At 40.3% G+C, this 25,219-nt stretch overlaps 2 protein-coding genes across 10 annotated transcripts; one reads left to right on the forward strand and one right to left on the reverse strand.

Annotated features, from left to right (window-relative positions):
- Window positions 1-519: 519 nt before the first annotated feature.
- Window positions 520-5,453, reverse strand: LSM8 (Small nuclear ribonucleoprotein family protein). Of its 5 annotated transcripts, XM_078589380.1 has the most exons (7): window positions 5,246-5,419; window positions 3,861-3,946; window positions 2,290-2,400; window positions 1,719-1,759; window positions 1,534-1,608; window positions 1,017-1,069; window positions 520-923 (listed from the first exon to the last, which is right to left on the reverse strand). In XM_078589380.1, the coding sequence occupies exons 3-7, from the start codon at window positions 2,324-2,326 to the stop codon at window positions 833-835; spliced, it is 297 nt and encodes a 98-aa protein (XP_078445506.1). In that variant the 5' UTR covers window positions 2,327-2,400; window positions 3,861-3,946; window positions 5,246-5,419; the 3' UTR covers window positions 520-832. The 5 variants fall into 5 exon arrangements, with proteins under 5 accessions (XP_078445506.1, XP_078445504.1, XP_078445505.1 ...); XM_078589378.1 differs by lacking the exon at window positions 3,861-3,946 and having other exon boundaries at window positions 5,306-5,453; XM_078589379.1 differs by lacking the exon at window positions 3,861-3,946 and having other exon boundaries at window positions 5,285-5,423.
- Window positions 5,454-8,561: 3,108 nt separating this feature from the next.
- Window positions 8,562-15,990, forward strand: NPG1 (tetratricopeptide repeat (TPR)-containing protein). Of its 5 annotated transcripts, none has more exons than XM_078589047.1 (6): window positions 8,562-8,660; window positions 8,844-9,071; window positions 10,771-11,023; window positions 11,237-12,447; window positions 13,927-14,074; window positions 15,389-15,990. In XM_078589047.1, the coding sequence occupies exons 2-6, from the start codon at window positions 8,862-8,864 to the stop codon at window positions 15,703-15,705; spliced, it is 2,139 nt and encodes a 712-aa protein (XP_078445173.1). In that variant the 5' UTR covers window positions 8,562-8,660; window positions 8,844-8,861; the 3' UTR covers window positions 15,706-15,990. The 5 variants fall into 5 exon arrangements, with proteins under 5 accessions (XP_078445173.1, XP_078445172.1, XP_078445174.1 ...); XM_078589046.1 differs by having other exon boundaries at window positions 8,568-8,709; XM_078589048.1 differs by having other exon boundaries at window positions 8,585-8,709; window positions 8,830-9,071.
- The last annotated feature ends 9,229 nt before the right edge of the window (window positions 15,991-25,219 follow it).

The raw sequence follows: 25,219 nt of genomic DNA on the forward strand, positions 1-25,219 counted from the left end.
TCATATGAAGTATGAATGGAGGTATGTTACATTCCAGTGGAGCCTGATTTGTATTCCTTTCTCACATCTTCAGAAAACAATTTGTTAGTTCTTATTTTCATGTGCATATGAATTTTCTGTTAGAAATGTAGATATATGGAACTAGTCTATTTAGTTGTACCCTCTAGTCCAATTACAGTAAACAAGGAAATATTTTTCCTTGTTTACTTTCAAGCAGTGGAAAATAACGTGAACTTTACAGTAAACAAGGAAATATTTTTCCTTGTTTACTTTCAAGCAGTGGAAAATAACGTGAACTTTAGAGTAAACAAGGAAATTAAGAATAATTAAGAAGCATGCTATGTTGATAAATACATGAAACATCATACTTTGGGCCTAAGCAGTGGAAAATAACGTGAAATTTAGAGGTAAACAAGGAAATTAAGAATAATTAAGAAGCAATATATGTTAATAAAGACACGAAACATCATACTTTTTCTAAGAACTGGCTTACATTACTTGAACTAGAACTAAATTGAATTTAGGACCAAAAGAACTCCAGTTTTTGCTTTCCACTCTAACAAGAAAATCCTTCCAGGCATGTCTTCAGGGACAACATTTGGACACTAATTCCAGGCAGGACATCAAAATTGGAGATATGTGGGGGATAAGCAGGTGATGAGAGTTGAAAGCAAAGGTGTTAGTGGTGCTAAGCAATGAGAGAAGAATAACTTTCAGAGTACCAGGTAGTGATGAATGATATGATCTCCTCTTCCCACTAACCTGCTATTTTCAAGGGCCAGAGAAACCAATCAGTGGGCAATCTCTGGTGTTTAGGCTTTTAAGTTTCTGCTCAGTGGATGACGGGTTTAAGCGGCTGCGCCCGGAGAATTGAAAGGTCCAGATTCGCGTCAAGCTCCTCGTCCAGCTCCCCGATCACGCTTCTACACTCAAAGAAGAGAGAAAATTATAGATGAACATTTCAAGATCTGGTTGAGTTTCAAGATGCAGGCATAAGAGCGAATGCTTATTCTTACATGTTGTCACCCCGGATGATATATAACCCCAGTATTAGTTGCTGGACGCCTTCCTGAACAAACCAACATCTTCAGTGTGTAGAGAGAGAAAGGTACATGAATGGCGAGTGATATTTATATTATAGATAGAAAGATAGGTAGAGAAAGGTAGATGAATGGCGAGTGATATTTATATTATAGATAGAAAGATAGGTAGAGAAAGGTAGATGAATGGCGAGTGATACTTATATTATAGATAGAAAGATAGGTAGAGAAAGGCAGAGGGATGATGATGATGAGAGAGAGCTCTTCTTATTAAAGGGGATTTCTTAAGCTCGTGTATCAGCTAACTAAGCGGAAATGACTAGAATATGCAGAGGGATTTAGATCTTATTTACAGATAATGTGCTGGTTTTTACATGGCTTTTTAAGATACACGAAGAGGTGTAACACACACAGTAATCAGCAATATGAGTAATAACCTGTCAACTTTCAAGTTAAGTAGAAATTAATAACCAAAAATGGGGAAACAGCAAACCTTCGTTGAATAGACCCTCTCATGTGATTCATCAAGAATAATATTTGTCGCCTGGTCAAACCCTTTCAAAGTTCCCTACAAAACGTAATGCTCCTAGATTTAGCAGTAAATAACTAAATGATGCTCCATAAATGCGGTCCACATTAAAGGATAGAGACGTCAGTTGGGAATATTTTTCTACTCACCACAATATTTCTTCCATCATTGGTGATCACGGATATCATTTCTGGACATGGGAAAAAAAAGCAGTTTACATCCAATCTATTTCTTTCTAGAAATATTTAAATAACTTGATAAAACGCGCATAATCATAAAAATGAGCATTGAGCTTGCATTTCACTGACCAAACCAACTTCATTTGAAACAAAAATGATAGAGGACAAACTAGCCTCCACGTCATAAAATTTTCAATGTCTAAAATCTAAGATTTGATCAATTTATAACTCCATGCAAGAACTAACCCCACGCATTTGACCCCAAAATGCTTCATATCATTTAATCCCCAGTTAAAAAAAAAGGTAAGTTGAAAAACAGAAAATTCTGGAATATTATCACATACTGCATCAGGAGTGCATCGGGAGATTCATCACATAGTTATAACTTGGGTCTCGAACAAATACTGATAGTTGAGTTGACATTAGTCCTCAGAGATACCAAGATCCAACAACATAACATATCACGTGGGATGATCTCAGTAATTCTCAAACTGTAGCAAAAATGAGCGAGAACAATAGAAATGAAATGGAAGAAACATACGATCTACCAGTGACTCCAGCCCAGTACTAGTTGACATTTTCCAAATTTTCGAATGAGCTTCAAGAGCAAGACAGAACCTTCAGGCAAATTGCGACTTTGTGGCTGATTTTTCTGTTCCAAATACATTTGAAGCGTCAGAACAAGAAGCCATGGATATTTCCGTCGATCAGTAGATGAAAAGGTACGGGGAACCGGGAAAATATAAACCCCAGAAATTTTACAACGCGAGTATCGATCAAATCTATAATGCAATCGATGAAGAATATTTTCAAAATCAGCATCTGATATGATCCAGCAGAGGGTCTACGTTCGGCGGAAGGCCTGACACGGGCCCAGAATGCAAGACGCGGCCCACATCGTCCCTTCCCCTACTTAAGGGGGCCCTCGGCAGGGCAACAGGCAGGCATTCACCAGTCGACGCGTTCTCTCTCCGGTCGAGCCTGCAGCGACTCTCCCACGACCATTCCCGTTCCTCTCTTCTCTACCCGGGGAACCTCCTCTCTTATCCTCTTTCCCCCGCTCTGTTATCGACTCTGGAAACATTGTTTTATCATTGATCGTTGGATTACAATCAGCTATCAATACGCCCCGTATCGGGATCATATCCGCATCTGATAGAGCCTCAGATATTCTATCAATGGAATATATACAAATATTAGTGGGATAAAGGGACTGCAAGATGAGGATACAGGATTTTGATACGATCCCCATCATATAGGGGAAGTTTTGTCTTTTCCAACCTGCATATATTCCGCTTTAAATAGGCCAGCCCACCCTTTAGGCGGGCATCAAAGAAGTAAATGAAAGCTGTGGGTTCTTATATTTCCTTCTAAGGCAATGTTCTTCCTGCTGCCTACCTTCCTCTGCCAATGATCTTTCTCACGCTCTCCCTATCTCTGTGAGTTTTCAGCAATGTTCCTTACCACTGGTTCTCCTCCTCGTATCTCCGTCTGGATTGGGTAGGGGTTGATGCGGAGGGAGCCAGCTGAAGATCCTGTGAGGAGGTTTCAGTAAGGTAAGGGATTGTAGGAGGTCAACAAAGGACCGAGGATGACAAGAGCGCAGTCGTCCATCTTGCAGGTATGTACAACCAAGAGATTGGAGGGGGGAATATAGAGGGGAGAAGAGAGGTCAGGGATACAGACCCCAACGCAAATATTCCCCAACGCAAGGGGAGGCCTACAACTGTTCAACGGGGGGAAAACCCTAGATAAATTAGAGATCATGTCGGCACCCTAAAGGGAATTAAAGATAATCAAATCACAGACTACAACACAATTACAGTCTCAGATCTTCCCATCCTTCAACATAAGTTGACTACATTCAAAAACCTTATTTGAAGCCAATAAAGCTGCCAACTCCATTAGACTAACACAATTCATTGATCTCAGCGAAAAAGGCGGAGCCATATATTGGCAGCTCCACAAAACGAAACCTTTAATCTACCAAATAGAACACCCCAACTTCCGGATCCACGAAACCTGTCTTTCAAACTAAATAGAACCTCTGAAAAATCAAAAAACTAGGTCGAACGTAATTTGAATTGAAAGAATCGAAGGCAGGAAGGAGACCAAAATCAATAACAGTTCGGCCACAAGCTGAAGTGATGAGAGATGCGGAAAACGTCCCTGTTGAAGGGTTCACAGAACACGATTACCTGGCTCAGAGCAACGAAAAGGGGAATAAGTTATAGCCAGGGACAAAGCCGTTAGCCTACCAAATTTTCAGTCTTGTCTAAACGATAAGTTTTGTACCGAGAACAAACAAAAGTTTAAGTTAGGTTAAACTTTTTTTAAAATAAACCGGATCATAATAAAGACAGTGCTTAATTGACCAAACAGATCAATTTCACACCAAGACCGAACAAAATTTTAGGCCAACTTTAGGATGTTGAAAAAAAACAAATCGAAACTAATCAGATTTATGATCTTGATCGTTGGTTAGTTGGCTGTTGATGGTTGAGACAACCCTGGAAGTTCTTGCAACTGGTTTGGGACTGCTAATATTACTTATATGAGCCAAAATGTCTAAAAATCAATACTTAGTCGAATTCTAGATCCTCAAATACTAAGTCCAAATTCCAATTGTCGAATAAAAGCGATTGAATGGATCGACTTTTAGATTCCTGTTCGCATCTTGGAAAGTACAAGTTGATTGCTGCAGCAAGAAAGATTTTCTTCGTTTTTCGTGTAAGATCAAGTTCTGGAATCATGTGTAAAGAAACTAATAATAAATGTGAAAATAGGGTCGCATATACGTTAAGCGCACAGAATGGGCGATAAATATGATAATAGGGTCAGACGTCTAATAATTTCTTCGAAAAAAAAATCAGACGTCTAATGAAACGGTTGTCGGGAAAACGACGAATGTTTCTACATTAACGCAAGAAACCATGCAGTAAAGGCTTGTCTGGATAAATCAATTCCAACTATCAAGAATTTTAAACTTCTGAACATTGTGTGTAAAGAGACAGGGACTTGGATACAGGGCCGCTCGAACTGAAAAGAATTATATTTATGGTTTTGATTTTCATACATCACGAATGAGAGGCCAACCGGAAAGATACGGTGTTATAATCTAAAAAAGAAAACGATGGGAAATAGACGAATAAATCAGGCAACATCGATAACAATAACAGTCGTAATGGAAAAATATTGCTAGAGAAAATTAAGTTAATGTTGTTGATGAAAAGTGTTGCTTATGGCACTCAAGACTAGGTCAGAAGACGAACCAGACGAAAATAATTCATCCGAACAAACAATAGCCGAACCACAGAATTAAGGAACTGAACCGAACTGCATCCTAACTAACGAATGCACAAAAAAAATTGTTCGACCAGTAAGTTCATCGAATCCGAATCGCCGGAAATCCATGCCGAGAAGCATGATATTTCAACAGATACGAAACATAATTACAAAAAAAAAGCTAAGCATAGTACATTGATTCGATATCTCACCTAAATAACAAAGAACAAGAACAAGAATAAGCATTGTACATTGGTTAGAGATTGCCTAACCAGTTTCCCCAATTTCGTGACGGGAGGCTGCGATTAGGAACAAGAACAAATATTTCAAATAACAAAGAACCTAAGAACAGTGATATTTATTTCGGTTCGGTCCGGTCACCGAAACCTAACCGAAATTGAACCGATCCAACCCGATAATTGTTCCAAGAGAAAGAACCTAAGAACAGTAATATTTATTTCGGTTCAGACTGGTTAACCTGAATCCAAACAAAATCCGACCCGATAATCGTTCCAAGAGAAATAACCTAAGAACAATGATACTTATTTCGGTTCGGTCCGGTCAACCGAAACCGAAACGAAATTGAACCGATCCGACCCGATAATTGTTCCAAGAGAAAGAACCGAACAGCAGTAGTACTTATTTCGGTTCGGTCCGGTCGATAACGGTTTGGAGTCTCGGTATCCGGAACCGATAATGGTATCAGAATGGGTCACATATCTGGGCAAGAGCGAAGAAGGGATGGAGGACGGAATATGGATGGACGAGACAATGGCTGTCAGTGTAGTGCATGATCGTCCAGGACAGGGACGAAGGACGGGACGGGACGAAGATCATCCCGTCCTATGTCCCAACTTTTAGCAGTTCGTCCGATTCGTCCCCTCCAAAATAATTTTCGTCCGCGTCCCATCCCGTCTGAAAACTGTCCCATCCAAAATATTCTCGTCCCGTCCGACATGAAGCAGTGCGTACGCCACCCGTGCATCAGCATTAGGCCAATTGGAATTTGACATCTGGAGCCTTCGACGGTGGACCTATAGTGCAGGGACACAAACGAATTTTCGTCCCGGGAACCACCGGACGGGATGGTTTTGGTCCCCTACGACGAAAAAACAGTCCGTCCGGAGATCTTGGATGATGGACGGACGAATCTAGACAGAAAACCACCGGATCCATATCCGATGGTTGAGATGTTGCCACGTGGCCTTTCTATGACAATTTGCATCAAAGTCCCTGCATTTCTACGTGGGTGCAGACGGACGCCGCTCAGAAATAATTGTAAATATGTCCATTTGCATTCTCTCTCCTCTGTAACTCCCTAAAAAAATTGAAAAAATCTATAATAATATATTTAAAAATATAAAAATAGGTTTTTTTCGTCCAAGACGAGGACCGGGATGAGACTTCGTCCCGGGAGGACTGAACGGGACGAAAAGCGATATACTTGTATGATTGGACGGGACGGTTTTTTTATCGTTGGATGAAAAACTGTCCCGTCCTTTGTTTCTGAACTTACTCTGGATGTCGCACAGGACGAAACTCGTCCCGCCTCGTCCATCGTCCATGTCAACTGGTTTGACGATGACGGGTTGGGATGAAACTGATGACGAGCCGTGAACTGTCCTCCAATCCTAGTACATAACTTTGATTAAACTTTTTTAATATGCTGTGGAACGTATAATATAGTGAATATTTCTCCCCTACTGACAGGGTCCAGTATCCTAAATAAAATATTGGGCTGGGGATTTTGTAACATGGCCGTTGGTGAATAATTTTAGTAGACTTTCTGATATCAAGCGAATGTGAGATAGTAAATGCGGTCACGTGAGTCAGGTGACCGTACTGAACAACTCTCCTTCTACCTGACAACCTAGAGAGAGAAACTTTGGAGCGAAAAAGGGTTATAGCGAGAGATGCGTAGAGAGAGTGATGGAGGTCAAGAGGGAAGAAGAGATAGAGATGCCTCATGGTACAGTGGAGAGATACATGCAGAAGGGAGATGAATGAAAGAGAGTAATCGATGCTGCAACCCGGAGATCAGGGATTGGAGAGAGAGAGAGATAGTGTTGGAGAGAGAGAAGATCATGAAGAGAGAGGAACAAGGAGAGAGAGATTGTGTCGAAGAAAGAGGGAGAAGAAAATGGAGAGAGAGAGAGATGGTGTTGCAGAGCGAGTGAGAGAGAGGAATATTGACTGTGCTGGTGTGGGAGTGGGTGGAAGAGATAGAGATGATGATGCAGAGAGAGCGAGAGAGAGGAATATAGAGAGAGGTGGTGCTGGAGAGAGATAGGAAGTGAGAGATATGATGTTGGAGAGAGAAGAATACACAAAGAAATGGTGTTGGAGTGAGATATGATGTTGGAGAGAGAGGAATAGAGAGAGAGATATAGTTTTGGAAAGAGAGGAATATATATATAGAGATAGAGAGAGAGAAATGGTGTTAGATAGAGAGGAATGTAGAGATAGAGATGGTGTTAGATAGAAAGGAAGATAGAGAGAGATATTAGAACGAGAACAAGAGAGAGCAATAAATATATATAGAGAGAGAAATGGTGTTGGAGAGAGAGCGAGATCTTGCTGGAAAGAGAGAGAGTTATTGGACTTGGAGAATGAGCAAGAGAGAGAGAGATGTTGCTGGAGAGAGCGAATGAGAGAGAGAGGAACATGTAGAGAGAGAGAGATGTTGCTGGAGAGAGCGAATGAGAGAGAGAGGAACATGTAGAGAGAGAGAGATGTTGCTGGAGAGAGCGAATGAGAGAGAGAGGAACATGTAGAGAGAGAGAGATCTTGCTGGAGAGAGCGAATGAGAGAGAGAGGAACATGTAGAGAGAGATATCTTGCTGGAGAGAGCGAAAAAGAGAGAGAGGAACATGTAGAGAGAGAGAGATCTTGCTGGAGGAGCGAATGAGAGAGAGAGGAACATGTAGTGAGAGAGAGATCTTGCTGGAGGAGCGAATGAGAGAGAGAGGAACATGTAGTGAGAGAGAGATCTTGCTGGAGGAGCGAATGAGAGAGAGAGGAACATGTAGTGAGAGAGATATCTTGCTGGAGAGAGAGAATGAGAGAGAGAGTAACATGTAGAGAGAGAGATCTTGTTGGAGAGAGAGCGAATGGGAGAGAGAGGAACACGAAGAAAGAGAGAGAGAGAGATACTGTGTTGGCGAATGTGCGAGAGAGAGAGAGATCTTGCTGGAGAGAGAATGAGAGAGAGAGGAACATGGATATAGAGAGAGAAAGAGATCCGGAAGGTACCCGGACCCGAAAGATAACCCGAAGATACGACTGAACTCGCTTCCCTGACAGATCGGATACGATCGGGACCTGATCGACAACTTTGATCGATCGGATGGCCCAGATCGCAACACGATCTGCCAATACCGAGCGATCTGATCCGTCCGATCATAATCGGATCACACAGACCGTAGGTCCGATCCTCCTTCCTACGATCCGATCGATCCCCGACTCATAGCGGACCAAACCGAACCGAACCAGATCCGAATATATAAAAATTATATTATTTACAAGTAATAACGAATTTCCACTCTCTCTAGGAGCAGCTTTGTCGGAGGGAAGAAGAACGAGGAGAGAGGTTGACCGCGGTCGTTCTCCTCTTCATCCGTTCCGCCGGTAGAAGAATTTCTGTCGCGAATTCGTAGTTTTTTTTGTATGATTCAAGGCGAGTATGAGCAGATTCGGTAGTTTTGTTGATCTTTGCGGTTGTATTTTCGGTTTACGATGAGGAATTCATCGCAGTGGATTCGTTGTTTTTGGTTTGATTTTGCGATTTTTACCTCAGTGTGATCGTTGCAGGAGGCGGAAGGAGCAGAGATGGGGCGTAGCCGGCAGACGACGGGGACTGGTTTCTTCGACGAGGAGGACGGGGATGGGGCGTCCTCGGTGGGGGAGACCTTCGGGAATGGCGCGTTTGGGAGGACGATGGCATCGGTATCATCCGATGGAGATGGACGCGGATTTGACGAAGGGAATATCCAAGAGGCCGAGTCCTCTCTCCGCGAGGGCCTCTCGCTTAACTACGAGGTCCTGCTCGCCTTGATTTTCTTTTTGTCAAATCTTCCAAGCTGAAGAGTTTTGGTCGATTTTCATGCCGGATTGAGGTTTTTGGTTGTGATTACAGCGGTTTACATCCAAGTTTTTTGTGAATCGTGCTTTAATTCTGGCGAAATTTGGATTTCTCGTTGAAAATGTTCACTGGCGGCTTTTATTTTTGGTTGCTTCTACTTGAATTTAGTTTCATCTTTTTGGGGGTGAGTTGATCCATATTCTGATCCTGAGTCTGTTCATTAGAGAAGTGCTTGCATATTCTTTATAGCTCGATTCTACTTTGATGCGAGAAGCATGCGTAACTCTAAATTTTTAACTTCATAATTTGTTTTTATGTTGCCAAACCTTTATGAAGTGTTGTGCATGCCTTAATATCAATTTTCGTGTGTGAAAAAGAAGAAGTTCCTTGCTACAATTTTGATCTTTTAAATGTTTAGGATTCTGAGATCTGGCAGTCTGCCTCAATTTTCTTTGTCTTTGAAGCGACAATCATTTTTCCTATCTATCTGGGTGTCAATTCAACATAAATCCCGATATCTTTCCTTGAATGTCACTCAAACTGCATTACGTAATGGGCCATGCTTATTGTAAAACTGAGAGAGACAAGAGTGAAGACTTCAAGCTGGCAAAAGTATTTTGGCTTGGGATATGATCATAAATTTATGCCTAATCTGGCTGCAAAAAAACTTTTTTGTCTTTTTTTAAACGACCTACTGCCCAATACTGATATTTATTTATGGACGCGGGATGTTTGTATTAAATATTTACTATTCCGTAAAATGCAAAAAGAAAAATTCTGACGATTTTTATTTGTTGAAGCTCCTTATGATAGAGTCCTGCCGAGGGGTTAGCACAGAACGCCCAAACAGGCCCCATGAGGGCCAACTTAACATTTGGACAGGAAACCATGCCGACCCATACGTTGTACATATCCCCCCATACTGTAATAAGTCGACAAAGACTGTAATTCGATGTCTTCTTAGAGTCTTGATAGCCGAATCCGGCTCGACAAGAAGATTGATACCGCTCCATTCGGCAATCCTTGAATGCCATCTTCTTCTCTTCACTTCTTCTCTTCACTTCTTCCCTTTCTATTCTATCTTTCCCTACGATCTCTTGATTCTTGATAGTTTCTCTTGGAGAAATTCTATGAACTGTTTTCATAAGTCATCTGCACATTGTTTGAAGTGTATCGGCCACCCTAGATCCTTATTTTGTGGATAATTACTCTAGTATGCTTCCAATAATTAGGATTGGGTTTATTTACCTGCAGGAAAGCTGTACCCATGTTTTAACTGTATGTTCATGGCGGATTAAGACTAGTTGGTCGTTGGTACTTTATGACATTCATATTTTTCTGTCTCTTCATATCCTCGACAATTAATTTTATGAACATCCAGTTTATGTTTTTTAATTTATCTTGTGGATTTACTTTATACTCCAAATATATTTTCCTCGTTTACTTTCAAGAATAAGTAGATTTTATGGGCATCAAAATTCAGAAGTTACTCAAAAGTTTCACTGATCTGAAACGGGTCCTTGTTTTTCCAGTCTCTTCTTGCCTATACGTTGTTCAAGTTTCAACTCTGGCCTTTTCCGCATTGCAATAGTTATTTTAGTCTTTATGTACCTTTACGTTGTTTTAATCGCTTATATGAGTGTCGATTCATTTCAGGAGGCAAGAGCTTTACTCGGGAGGCTAGAATATCAACGAGGAAACGTAGAAGCTGCTCTTCGTGTCTTTGATGGAATAGACCTTCAGGATGCTGTCCTTCGTTTGCAGTCTGCTATTTCAGAAAAGCAACAATCCCGACGTAGCCGGGCACAGAGAGATTCTCAACATTTAGTTTCATCGAATGCTGCAAGCCTCGTTATAGAAGCCATTTATCTCAAGTCTTTATGTCTTCAAAGACTTGGAAAAGCAAGCGGTACAAACGATTTATCTTTATGACGATTCTAGTTTTATCTGTTTTGATATCTTATAAACCAATCACAAACAAGTGTTATAGAGGAGACAGTGTCACTTATTTCTAGTGTTTTACAAATGACTTTGCTACTTGTTTAAATTGCCTTCAGCTTTTAGTTTACTTGGTCATATTTTGACATCTAGGGCTCTCTCCTTTATGTTGTTTTTTTCTCAGAAGCTGCCCAAGAATGCAAGAGCATTCTTGACGCTGTTGAGAGGATATTCCAGCAAGGCATACCCGATGTTCTGTTGGTTGGCAAGTTGCACGACATGGTGAGTAGAGCGGTAGAGCTCCTTCCAGAACTCCGGAAGCAGGCCGGGCAATTCCATGAAGCCATGTCGTCTTACCGACGTGCTTTGCTCGGCCAATGGAATCTCAGTAGCGAGTGTTGCGCCCGAATCCAGAAAAGGTTTGCCGTGTTTTTGCTGTATGGCGGCGTCGAGGCCAGCCCTCCGAGCTTGGCAGCCCAGATAGATGGATGCTTTGTCCCAAAGAACAATCTAGAGGAAGCCATTCTCCTTCTGCTGATACTGCTGAGGAAGTGGTACCTGGGTAAGATAGAGTGGGATCCCTCGGTTATGGAGCACTTCACCTTTGCTTTGTGTATGTGCGGTCAGACTTCACTGTTGGCGAGGCAGTTTGAAGAAGTTTTGCCCGGCACCTACACTCGGACTGAGAGGTGGAATAACTTGGCTCTATGTTACAGTGGCTGCGGGCAAGATAAAACTGCCTTAAACTTGCTCCGAAAGTCGCTGAGTAAGCATGAAAGCCCAGATGATCTCCTAGCATTACTCTTGGCCTCCAGAATCTGCAGCAAAGACAATAATTTGGCTGCCGAGGGCGTTGACTATGCACGCCGAGCAGTTTCTAATTGTCAAAGTGGGGATGGTTATCTCAAAGATGTCAGCCTCCATTACCTTGGGATTTGCCTTGGAAAGCAGGCAAAGCATTCTTCTTCTGATCAGGAAAGGTCGAAATTGAAGACAGAGGCGCTGAGATGTCTGGAAGAAGCAAAGGGGCTCCCAAACCACGACCCGGAGTTGCTCTTCACCATGGCTCTCGAGTACGCCGATGCCCAGAAAATGAGCTCAGCGCTTCGTTGTGCCAAGGATTACGTTGATCGCACGGACGGATCTTCATCAAAAGGGTGGAGATTGTTGGCTCTCATATTATCGGCTCAACAGAGATACACGGAGGCTGAGTTTGTTATCAACACGGCCTTAGACGAGATGGACAAGTGGGAACAAGGACCGCTGTTGCGGATCAAAGCCAAGTTAAAAGCAGCACAATCAATCCCCAAGGATGCTGCAGAGACGTATCAATTCCTTCTGGCTCTTGTTCGAGCCCAGAAAAATGCATTTGGCTCTTCCAAGAACAGTCTCCAGGTCGTGCTTTTGATTCCTTGTCACATCTTGTGTTATATTTCCTCTCTTTAGTTTTTTTCGTTGCTGCTGAAAGACTTGTGGCACCTGTCTTCTTATTTAATGATTTTTTTTTACCCATGATTTTTTTTTAATGAAAAATTTCTTGAAAATGTTATTCCCATTAATGGCCCCATTTGATAAACCTCAATTTCTTATTTTCTCATGGAAATAGTTTTCCCCGCTTGTGCTTTCCCTTTATTATTTGAGAGAGAGATGTTAAGGAATCATCTCGTGATTTTATGCTCAAACTTTAAGGAACAAATGCTTATTATTTTATTACTCATTTTTAATATTATATTTGCTTTCTTATCCCTGAAAGACTAGTGTCTCCTGAGTTCTTTCCTTCATCATGTTTATTGACCCATGATTTCTTGACAAAAAACTGTTGACTAATCAGACTTCTAATAACAGTTATTCGCTGACAATGGTGCCATATTATAAAACTCACTGTGGTTTCTCCGTGAAAAGAATTTTCTCGGCTCCTTTTTTTTTTTGGCTCTCAGAGTTTTCTGATTATCTTATGTTGAAATGCTTAATTTTTTTATGAGCAGCTGTTTATTTTTTTATCACATTGTTTTGTATTGTCTTCTATTTTTATCTTCTCTCTTGTTGTTGTCTTGTCCCTAAAAGATTTATGGCATGTGACTTCTTCCTTAATCAAAATTATTGACCCATGATTTCTTTCTTTTTGTTGACCAAAAACTGCTGACGAATCATATTCCCAATGATACCCCATTTGATACAACCAATGCTAAGTTTTCCCGTAAATAGAGTTTTCCCCCTTGAGTTTTCACCCTATATAGTTTGAGGATGAGATGGTAAGAGCCACGTCTCCTGCACTTGCCGTGGATTAGGATAATCCTTGGCAAACCATGCACTATGAATGGGTGAATCCCACTTATGAAGTGATTATGCGCCTTATCTGACGATCATAGAAATTCATTAAGATAGAAGGGTATTAAAATAAATCAAAGGCAGTAGGAACCACATCATGTGCCTACAGTTTCCGATAACCTTATGGTTATATGATAATTTTTTTATGGTTATAAACTTAAAACTGTTTTTTTTAATTAAAAAACAATTTTAAGTTTATAACCATAAAAAATTATCAGGATGGAATGTTATTAAATTAAATCAAAGGCAGTTAGAACCACATCACAGGTCAACAGTACGAAATAACCTTTTCCTTGTGTGCCTAAACTTTTTATGGTTATAATCTTTAGACTGTTCGAACCAAGTTCTGGAGGATATTATAATGATAGGATGGTATAAAAAAATAAAGGCAGTCGAAATCCATCATAGGCCGATATAAGAATGAAACTGATGGTATGGTTATAGGCGTTAATTTTCTACGATTATAAGATTAGATCTGTTTAAATTAACTTTAGTGGGAGATTACGATGGGCGATTCTAAAACAGCTCCGTTTTGTGTTTTTATAGCTGGAGGATGTCAAGGTTAGTGAGTTTGAAGCTTTGCTGGACCTCGCTGACTTGTACTCCAGGCAATCATGTTGGAAGGATGCAGAGATATGTGTGGAGAAGGCGAGGGCACTCAAGCCCTTTTCTGCCGCTGCATTTCATGCCGAAGGTATTTTCTATCCCCCTCCCCTCTTCCCCAACCCCTTTTTTTTTGGAATTTTCGTATCATTTGTTTCATTTTTTTAGGTTTGACCAAATTTAGGGGATGCGCGAGTTTTTTCCATATGAAGACTGAAATTTACTTGAATGTCCGATAACTGTTCGATTCCATTGTCAAGAGGGAAAATCACTGGCCATGGAGATAATCAGTGGTGCCAAGTAGACCGGTATTAGTGGAATACTGAAACATTAATTAATGTTTTTCCCCACTTCAGGATATTAGATGTGGAGAATTCAAAGATAGGGAGGAAGTTAGATAGTGGACAGGTAGGAGAAACGCAAAGGCTAGTAGATTTGATGTATTTATAAACCAAAGGATAATGTGATTTCTAATACATGGAATATGACCAGAGGGAGCAAGACGGGGCTGGCCTCTTGTCTGTTGCTCTGAGTCTGAGATAAAATAAGAGAGATAGATGGAGAGATTTTTTTTTTTTGAAAAAAAAAAAGAGAGACTACCTATGTCTCATGCAGCCTTTGTGTTGGAGATATAGTTCTGGATTGTCCTGGACGTGGACGATGGGCGGGATGGGACGAATTTCGTCCCGCGACGTCCAGAGTAAGTTCAGGGACAAACGACGGGACGGTTTTTCGTCCAACGATAAAAAAACTGTGCCGTCCAATCATACCGGGACGGTTTTTCATCCCGTCCAGTCCTCCCGGGACGAATTTTCGTCCTGAAATTCGTCCCGGACGAGAAAAACCCATTTTACATTTTGAATTTATTATTATAGATTTTTCTAAGTTTTTAAAGGGAAATATGGAGGAGAGAGAGTGCAAATGGACTTATGTACAATTAATTCTGTGCGGCGTCAGTTTGCACGCGCAAAAAAATACAGGGACCTTGATGCAAATTGTCATAGCGAGGCAACGTGACGAGATCTCAACCGTCGGATGTGAATCCAGCGGTTTTTCGTCCACATCCGTCTGTCCATCGTCCGAGACCTCCAGACGGACGGATGGTTTTTTCGTCCCACGGGATGAAAACCGTCCTGTCCGGTGGTCCCTGGGACGAATTTTTGTCCTTAAATTCGTCCGTATCCTTGGACGGGACGATTTTTTCGTCCCGGGATGAAAAAATCGTCCCGTCCGCGTCCCTGAACTATAGTTGGAGAGATGGACACTGAGAGAGATAGATGGATTGATATGCAAGTATAGAGAGTGTAGAGGGCTCTTGACTGCTTGTATCCTATGGAGAGGGAGGGAGAGAGAGAAAGAAAGCCTATGTCTCATGCACGGTCTCTGTGTTGAAATCTGAACACAGGGAAAGTGTTGGAAGCTCGTGGGAGGTGGCAGGAGGCTCTGGGGGCGTACACGAACGGGCTTTCGACGGAGGAGCACGTCGGCTGTAACATGGCGGCCGGGGTGCTGCTAAGGAAGGCGGGCTTCGACTCGCTGCCTGCCGCTCGTAGCTTCTTATCCGATGCGCTGCAATTGCAGCCAGGAAACCGTGCCGCTTGGTTTCACTTGGGCTTGGTCCACAAGGATGACCACCGCCACGCCGACGCCGCCGACTGCTTCCAGGCGGCCTCGGCCCTCGACGACTCTCACCCTCTAGAGTCCTTCTCTCCACCCTCTTGATTTATCTCCTCTCTCTCTCTCTCTCTACTGGCCTCCAGAATGCTGTCAGGAGAGCTACTCTCCTGTTACAGACCTCTCTCTCTCTCTCTCTCTCTTTCTCTCTCTTTCTCTCTCTATCTCTTTCTCCCAATTTTCATGATGCAATGGGAGTTTAGACCCTTGTGGGGGGTAGAGAGGGAGTGTATGGGTTGATGTGAGTGGCTGGAAGGTGTGATGGCCCTTTGTACATGAGTTGTTCTGATGAGAACTGAGATATCAATAATTTGAGGCTCGCTGCTTTCGCCATCTCTCTGCGTTTCTCTGCTTTGTCCTTCTCCCTCCCTCTTTCTCTCTCTATGTATAAAAGTGTATATCTATGTATCCATCTATGTATCTCTCCCTCCCTGAGTCCCTGCCTCCCTCCCTCTCCCTCTTTCTCTCTTTCGGTTTTCGGTTTTCCTCTCTTCTCCTCTATTCTCTACTTATATCTCTCTCTCTCTCTTTCAATTTTCTCTCTCTCTGTCTCTCTCTCTTTCCATTTTCTCTCTCTCTGTCTCTCTCTCTCTTTCGGATTTCCCTCTGGCTCCCTCTCTTTGCTGCCTTTCTCTCTCCTCTATTCTCTGGTTCTCTCTCTCTCTCTCTTTCGGTTTTCCCTCTGGCTGCCTCTCTTTCTCTCTCCTCCTCTATTCTCTGGCTATCTATCTCTCTCTCTCTCTCTCTTTCGGTTTTCCCTCTGGCTGCCTCTCTTTCTCTCTCCTCCTCTATTCTCTGGTTATCTATCTATCTCTCTCTCTCTCTTTCGGTTTTCCCTCTGGCTGCCTCTCTCTCTCTCTCATTGGGTTTTCCCTCTGGCTGCCTCTCTCTCTCTCTCTCTCTCTCTATTTTCCCTCCCTCTCACTCCCTCTCTTCTCTGCTTCTCTGGCCCTCTATCTCTCTCTATCTGAACATCTCATTCCCTCCCTCCTTCAGTTCCTCTCTCTGTCCCTCTCTTCTCTCTCTCTCTCTGTTTCCTATACTCTTGCACTCTCTCTTTCTCCCTCCTCTCTTTCACTTTCTATATATCTCTTTATCTCTCTCCCTCAATATTCCTCTCTATTACTTAAGCTTGTTGGACGGATGACGAACCATCATCAATCCAAAATCGTCATCGGCTATTATCTGGAGCAACAGACGAATGACTGAACAAATTGTATTCAGTCATCCGTCATAAGTCATCCATGGCAGATGACAGATGACTGATGACAGAAATGACAGAACGGATGACGAGGAGACTGATAACGTTCAGGGATGGCAGAAATGTGAAGAAATATATATTAAATATATATGAAGTATTTGCCGATGGCAAACGATGACCACTGAGGATGGGGATGATGACCGCCGGGATGAAGGTTTCTCTCTCCAAAGGCTCTCTCTCTCTTCCTCTCTGACTTAGAGTTAGCCTACCACTGAGTCTAATTTTCTCCCCCTATAGAAGCTTTCTCTCTAAACATAATTTTCACTGGAAAGGCTTTAAATGCATAGGTGGCGAGCTTAAACTGTGAGTTTTCTTTGCTGTTTTTCAATGTGTCGATGTTTGAATTCCTCAGCTTTTTGGCAAAGATGGTAGCAACATAATCCATTGCCGAAGAACTTGATCTTCCAATGACTTCTAAAAACATCAACGCCATGAGGTCAATGTCGTCTCATATGGTCAAGAAGTCAAAGAAAAGTTTTCTAACTCCCTTTTGAGGTTGAATTATTTGATAATTAAATGAGGCTACATATATCCATATAAAGCTAATGTATATGATATTTACGAAATAATATTAAAAGCTTAATATCACTTATTTGATTAGAATTTTCACGCCATAAATTTTTACTTGTATGTGATATCAGCATATTTTTTTTGAAGGGATCCAATATCCTTGCTCACTAGAAAGGTTATTTGATCATTTTGTTATTTTAGTAATTTAATGGCATTCATGTTTGAAACCAACCCTTATTTTTATGATCTTGCTTTTGTTTATGACATGGAAGGCAAGGTTGGATCCCTGAAACATGGCTTAGGAATGCCAAAAGGGAGCCTAGTAACAAAATGAAATCTTGTTTTATAATGAGACAAGATCTCTTTTGGAACTAGATTGATTAATGGTTATAACACGAGATAACTCCAATTTTATTTTATTTTTTATTTTTTATCATTTGAATAATTTTATAATGATTATTTCACCCATATTAGTAATTAATTTTTAAATAATCATAAATGATATGGAAATATTTTAAATAAAACAAAATTGTGATCAGAGATGTCATTAAGACTATGGACAGCAATAAAGGACCACATTAGCACATATGAATATGTAAAATTTAGTCTTTAAAAATGATCAGCGTATTGTATCATGATTCTTGAAAGGACAGTTTAAAGTAGTAATCTAAATATCCATGAAGTATGAAAATTACTTTTGACTTTGAGTTTATAAAAAAACCAATTAAATCCTTTATCATGTGCAGATTAACTTTAGAATAAAACATAGTGTATTGATTAAAGATGGTCATTGATTGCCTAGGCTTATGAATTTCAAAAGTGTCATGATCGCAAGATAATATCAGATACATCAGTGATGAAACACGACATGGGTCATCGTGTCACGTCACAGGGATAGAAAAATATGAAGACATAAACATCGCGATAAGTTGTATGCAAAGTTAGTGGAAATTTAACGAGAATATGTAGTGACCGAGTGATCCGGGACGTGGTGCATGCAACGACACCAACGAGTGTCAAGCCTTGTCCAGGCTCCCAATGATCCTTGAAATCAGCTCGAGGGCCAAGGCGTGGAGGATGAGTTACTGTCCAACAGCGTCCGTACCATCGTAGTCAATGAACTAGTCAACACCGTCGAGAAGATCCTACTATATGATGACGGCTAACCTCGTGCAGCTAGCAAAGGTTCTCTCAAGGCAGAGGGGCAGACAGAGACCAGCACGGAAAGAGATAATGATACTGCAAAAAATGAAAGGGGTGAACAAACGTGACCTAGAGAGGCCCGATGAGCCTGTGCAGCACTCAATGTGCCCAGAGGGTGATGTCGACAAGGTCTGGTCCAGGTTAGCCAAGAGGAACTTCCCGCGTGGAGGTGGCGGGCACCGAGAACAGCAGTGGTGGATGACAGCTGAGGTTCTCGAGGTCGTTGGCATGCCGTTCGTCGTGGGAGGACCACGGTGTCGGGGATGTGTAGTCGTCTGGTCACTAGGGGGGGGGGGCATAGTAGTGTGGATCAAAGGGGCAATCGTCGACTGCTCACGCCGACAGAGAAGACGCTTCACCACCTCCCGGTGCAACGGCGAACCACAAGTTGACCCTGAGTCACTGGCTGGAGAGGGTAGTTGGGAAGTCAGTATCGCCAACTCAAGGAAATCTTTGGCCTCTTCCCTCACGACCGACAGAGTCGATGAACTGTGGGGAGTAGCGTGTCCGAAAGATCAAGAAAGGAGGGACAGGAACACGGCGGAGGAGGGGTTCCGCAGTCACTTCGAAGAGGTGGGGAGGGCCTGGTCCGTTGACGACTTGGTAACACCTTTATCTACGATGAATCCACGGTGACACAGAACGTGGGTCGTGGCAAGTATGGTGGATATTCGGTGCAATAGGGAGGGTCGTTACAATGCGGCGTCAGCGAAACAATAGCAGGGAAGTAGGGATGGCGTTCAAGGTCGCGGGCCCGCCGCAAGAGGGGCGTCAGCAAGACAGTGGACCCAGAGTCTCCGTCAGCACAAGCGAGGGGAGAGGTGCGTGGTACTCCGTTGACATGCGTCGAGTTGACAATCGCACGAGGAGTCGGCTTTGAGGTCTCGCAGAAACGCCTAACCCCCGGATGGTGCAGAAGACTGGCTTTTCACCGGCGAGTGGACTGACGGTGGGAGAAAAGGCCAAGGGAGTGCGTGACGGGGTGGTAAGTGGGCAGGGCAACACTGGTGGAAGCAAGCTGCACATGTGGAAGGCTAACCCTAGAGGAGGGGGATGGAAACCGCTAGAAGGAAACAACAAAAGAGTTTTTTTTCTTTTCTCAAAACAAGTCTGATCTGAAAACGAAGCCCACCCCATCCCTTTTATGGCGAAAGAGAAAGGGGAGGTTTAACGGGGTGCCCTAGTGGGCTCCCTTAGGGGAGAGGTCTTAGTGGGCCTTTCCCCTCCCCTAAGGACGATTTAAGGGGAAAAGGACCATACGTGGCCTTTCCCCCCTTTCAAAAGAGTAAACAAAAGACACGACGTACAGACTAATGGGAAATAGGGGGAACAACCCGCAGACACGCAGGAGGGGGCCGTCCCACAATTCGACAACGAAATTAAAATGGCGATGTGACGAGGAACCTCCGTAAACCCGCGAAGGTCCTCCAAAAGACAACAAAACCTCATGAATTGAAATAAAACAACACGACGTTGCTGTGATTTTAAACCTGTAGTGGAAGCTCGTATTCTTCACGTCGGCTCGGGCTCCGCGACGAGGCTGATGACGCATCGGGGCGTGTCAGCGGGGTGATCCTCCATCAATCAGGTTGACAATTGGCCTTTTAACATTATAATGTTTGTTTTTTATAATAAAGAGGGTAACCCTAAAAGAGGATAAAGATCATTTTTGGATCAAAAAATGGGAGGGTTAACCGAAAAGGGTAAACCTAAGAGGGTATACAACATTAAGATCATTTTTGGATCATTGTACTGATATTAACTTCATTTTTGTAAGGATTTTCATTTCATGCATTAAATGGGCTATTTTGTTAAAACAACACTTTTTAATGTATTTCTTATATACTTTACAGGCCCATCAGTTCTTCTTGAAATGTGCTTTAAAAATCATTAAATTTAATGAGTTTAATGTTCCCTCTGGTATGTTAGTTTATATTTTGCAGGGATGAAGCCAAAGTTGAAGAAAGAAATAAAAATAGAGGGATGGAATAATAATATATATAAATTGGATTTTTAAGTGAGGCAGCTTGGGTTTGGCTAGGGCGCAGCCGTGCTCAAGCCAGTCATAGTCAAGTGAGTGCAGGGCATTCAAGCCTACCTTCAGCCAACAAGCATCAGCACACTAGCAGCAGTGGTCGGCAGCTGAACACACACACAAAGCCAAACCCAAAGAAGGCTCACAAAGGGAGCCAACAGTATCCAACTGGCCCCGCATAGAGATAGCTCACTCAATCGTGTGAGAAATATGGCTTATTATTTCATATCTCGAATTTAAATATAGTTTATATAGCTAAAAAAAATAACATTTTATGATATGGGATCATATCTGACTGTTTCTTTTAGCTCCGCACTAGGCCAAGATGACAAGAGATGAGAGGGATCACAGCCCATGGGGCCACGATCTTAAGACAAATAGAAAGAAATGTTGATCAAGCTTTGGGCCCACCAAGTGCATAGCCCCCATCATATGAGGCATCTTTGAGTACTATGACGTAATCTCGACCGTCCAATCTTCTTAAGGAAAATCTGATGGTGAGATATTATTATTAATAATTATTTCATTTTTTTTATTTTCCTGGCCTCTGATTGGCTGTGGCAATTGACAAGGATGGAGGGACCTTCGACAAATGAATCAAGCAGGCGACTAACATGGTAACAGGGGTGTGCATAACTTAATGGGGTCCACGACTGAAATTTAATTGCGGCCATTCACCCTTTATCTCTGGAGATCCAACAGCCAGGGGATAAATTCATCATCTACACCTCTAGTTGTCATCCTCCTCGAGGCAGGCAGTAATATTTGGCAAAGGTGGGAACATCACAGACAATCTCATGGCTTGGGAGGACCCTCGAGGCCATTCCACATAATCCAGCCCTGCGAGGTCCTTCATAAGCTTTTAAAGGGGCTCACTAGCCCCCTAATTTGCTTCATCTGACGGAGACACTCAATGGCACATGAGACCTGTCTAGAACTTGTCTAGCCAAAATGGATGTCGACACCTCGAGGAAGGCTTGACTCTCCCAAGAAAGCACCCAAGAAGGTCCAGAATGCCTCGGAAGCATGTCAATAGGTAGGAGGATGGCAGAGATGCAAGCCAAAGTTATGGGGAAGTGAACAATGCCCCAACCTCGGCCACCCAAATCACGGTGATATTGATGATATTCTAAACTTCTTTGGTAAATATCTAGTTTATATCAATGACTTCTTGCTGAGATTTGATAGAAATTGATGCTGCAATCCAGTTTTGAATCACTTTTTCCTAGCTCAGCTTCTTTAGGGTATTCTATCGAACACCTATAGGGCACCGACAAATTTATCTGATTTTTCCTAGTTTTTTTCTTATAAAAATACTTATTTAGTATATAATTATACATGCCACGTTCTATGATTATAAACTAACTATTAGACGTATAATAATATAAATATTTACCTCTAAATTCCTCCTATTACCTTTTATTTCTCCCTCTCTCGATCTAATTAATTACAATCCTTTTAAACTAAATAAATCTTATTCTCTCCCCGTCTTCCTTAATCTTAAAGTATTATTTTATATAGATAATTATAATGCTCGACTTCACTGAGCTATACACAAGTAGATAATACCTTTCTTATTATCATTATAATGAATATCACCACATATCTCAATTATCCTTTTTACTATATCTTATTCATTGTCGAACTAAATCCTAGTATTCATTGTTTATATATCTATCTCCTCTTTTACATATAATCTATTATCAATTGAAATAAATAATCATTCTAAGAATATCATTTACTAATTATAGAACTCTTATTAACCTCTCTTCATCTTATTTCACCTACATCTTAATTAAAATCCCAAAAAAATCCGTTACCTATTTTAATATCCTCCTTTATTATAAATACATCTCACTATCACTAGTTATTATCATATATTATTAGATATAATACAAAATCCTCCATTACCTTAAGATAGATCCATCTCTAAAGAACAGTACCTCACTCCCAGTATGCATATTTGATTGAGTTTACATAATTCCAAATTTTATTTGATTCGAGAAAATTAAATCACAACGACATCACAAATACATGCGTAATTTTATTTCATCCCCACATAGTGGATAACGGATTTCTCAATCTAGTAATATCTAACTAATGATGATAGAATATAGGATTTACTATGTAATTTTTGACAGCAGTGTACAATTCCTTCTTATGTATTAGTGATACTCCTATCATAGATACTCAAACTTATGCTATTGCCTTATCAAATATCTAACACCAAATAAATGTTATAAATAAAAAACTAATACAATGTAAAAATAGCTACCCTTCAGAGGAAGACTCAGTATCTACCGCCAAGGTTTCCACAAATCATGTTTGACTATCCTACTTCTTAAATCACCAAGGTCTTCCAAGTGATGTTTCATAAACCTTAATCTGTTCTAACATGTTATCATAAATTAAATATGACCAATATGATTTCAATTGAATAAAAATACTTCCCCATTTTCTTAATGTCTAATTTAATATGATCTCAAACAGCTAAAATTAATCATATCTTCCTATATTAAAGATAAAATAAAGTAACAAAGTAAATCAATGTGTCTTTCAAGAGTATAATTCAATCTAAATCAAGAATTTCATCAAATAAAATACTTATAAACTGTAAATATCTATGTCCCCTTACTTTTATTTCACCTTAACTAAATAAAAATCAGCTTACATTTTTCAACAATCAATATATTCTATACAATTATAATACCTCCAATCAATTAAGGTTGATTTATAATTTTAGAAATTAAGATAGTCCCAAAGTCCTAATCTTTATTAAATTTCAAAAAAAATAATTCCTTAATTAATTTTCTCCCAAGTTCATCTTATTTAATCTTCCAAACCCTGAGATAAAATAATAAAATAATGAATATGTTGTCAAACTATCTCCCTATCTAAATCTCAACTTGCAAACAAGTTTCCTTTCTTTTTTTTCTTATGTTTACTCCCATACTCATAATCTATTGTCTCTTGGTTTTTGTGGCAAGTTTATTTTGGAGGAACAAAACATGTATTGGATACTTGGGTAACTATAAGAAGGATTTAAAATATCAAAGTCACAGGTAAAATTATGAATGTAAGACAACTTGATGATTAAAAATTATTTCTACATTTAAAAGTTATCTACTAATGTCATTTTTACCATGTTAATACATAAAATCACATTAATATAAAAAATATGATAGATCCAATGTGTTATTTTCAATAAATAGTTGCATCTTGATTCATCAAAACTGGATGAAGGTTTTTGACAAATAAGTATTCAAATAGCAGTGAGTAGGTTTTATGCATATCAAGTCACAATGTTTTAAAATTACACAAATAAATTATGACGACTTCCCAAATGATGGTGATATGAATGTAAAAATATCTGACATCATTATATGATATTCAGATGATTCCCCAAACACACAAATTATTTGGTTAATACTATGAAATATTTACATGTTTTCTGCATAAAAATAATTATGTATGTGTTTTATAAAGCCCAAAATGATTGAATATATTTTTTAAGAGATATTAATTCTGTATTTTTATATATTTTAAAGGTTTTTTGTGACACTTTATTCTCAAAGAAATTTGTTCTTTGTTGAAATATTTTTTATGAATTCTTTTTTCGAGAATATATTAGTTTCTAAGTCAGAATCTATATTTATATATTTTTATGGATTTTATTTTTATTTAATTAAATTTATGAAATATTTCCAGTGTTAAATTACTGCACCACCATGTGTTGTCATTGCATTAGATTGAATCTAAACCAACCATGGTTTTCAACAATGATTCGGACAATTAATCATTCCAAAAAGGTGTCATTACATCATTGCAATTGGTGATGCTCTTTATATTTCTTAATTCTCAAATGATGTGGTCAAATAACAAAAGATGTGATTTAAACCATAGTAAATGTGCATTCAGATAACATGGAAAAAATGTAATATTCATGCATCTTTTTAAGTTGAAAAGTAAAAAAAGCAATGCGATGATTGTTGGGTTATGGAGCCCTGATTGAATGTTAAAAAATATTTTTTATGCAACAAAAGCTTTGATCTATGACAGAACCAATCTATAAAGATAATATATCGCATGTGCCTCCTGTGGAACTTGTCACACCCTTGACTTGCTCCTTTATAGATTATTCTGAAGCTGTTCTTGTGTCTGGTCTCTAGAAATATTCAGTTTTGAAGTGGATCAAGTTACTCTTTGATCTCCACTTCTCCTACAAATCTTCTTGAAATCTATGTAGACCTTCTCACAATGAATATTATCTTATTGGATGAGTGGAGAAAATTTAAAAGGAAAAAATGGGCGGCTAAAAATGGGTTCCCCTTCCCTATTAATATTTTACATAAGATTTTTCATAAAAACCCTATTAAGTAAAATATATTCACCAAGGCCCCTTTGATTTTATGTGTGTGACTCTCTAATCCCTATATATTTATTTCAAGTCACCCCATAATAAATATTAACCGGCCTTACTAATTAGCTACATCAACATATAGATTAATTAACTAAGGATCGATTTAACCCAAAAGATAGGTTAAGTTTCCAAT

The sequence above is a fragment of the Wolffia australiana genome, chromosome 17 (assembly GCF_029677425.1).
Source record: "Wolffia australiana isolate 7733 chromosome 17, ASM2967742v1".
Lineage (NCBI taxonomy): Eukaryota > Viridiplantae > Streptophyta > Magnoliopsida > Alismatales > Araceae > Wolffia > Wolffia australiana.

What these genes read in the sequence shown, in the direction of transcription:
- LSM8 (XM_078589378.1), bottom strand. Translation starts at nt 2,326, where the DNA reads ATGTCAACTAGTACTGGGCTGGAGTCACTGGTAGATC. An exon ending in GCTGGAGTCACTGGTAGATC is followed by an intron (nt 1,760 to 2,289) that starts GTATGTTTCTTC and finishes TCCCATGTCCAG; the next exon opens with AAATGATATCCGTGATCACC. An exon ending in AGAGGGTCTATTCAACGAAG is followed by an intron (nt 1,070 to 1,533) that starts GTTTGCTGTTTC and finishes TGGTTTGTTCAG; the next exon opens with GAAGGCGTCCAGCAACTAAT.
- NPG1 (XM_078589047.1), top strand. Translation starts at nt 8,862, where the DNA reads ATGGGGCGTAGCCGGCAGACGACGGGGACTGGTTTCTTCGACGAGGAG. An exon ending in GCCTCTCGCTTAACTACGAG is followed by an intron (nt 9,072 to 10,770) that starts GTCCTGCTCGCC and finishes GATTCATTTCAG; the next exon opens with GAGGCAAGAGCTTTACTCGG. An exon ending in AAGACTTGGAAAAGCAAGCG is followed by an intron (nt 11,024 to 11,236) that starts GTACAAACGATT and finishes TTTTTTTCTCAG; the next exon opens with AAGCTGCCCAAGAATGCAAG.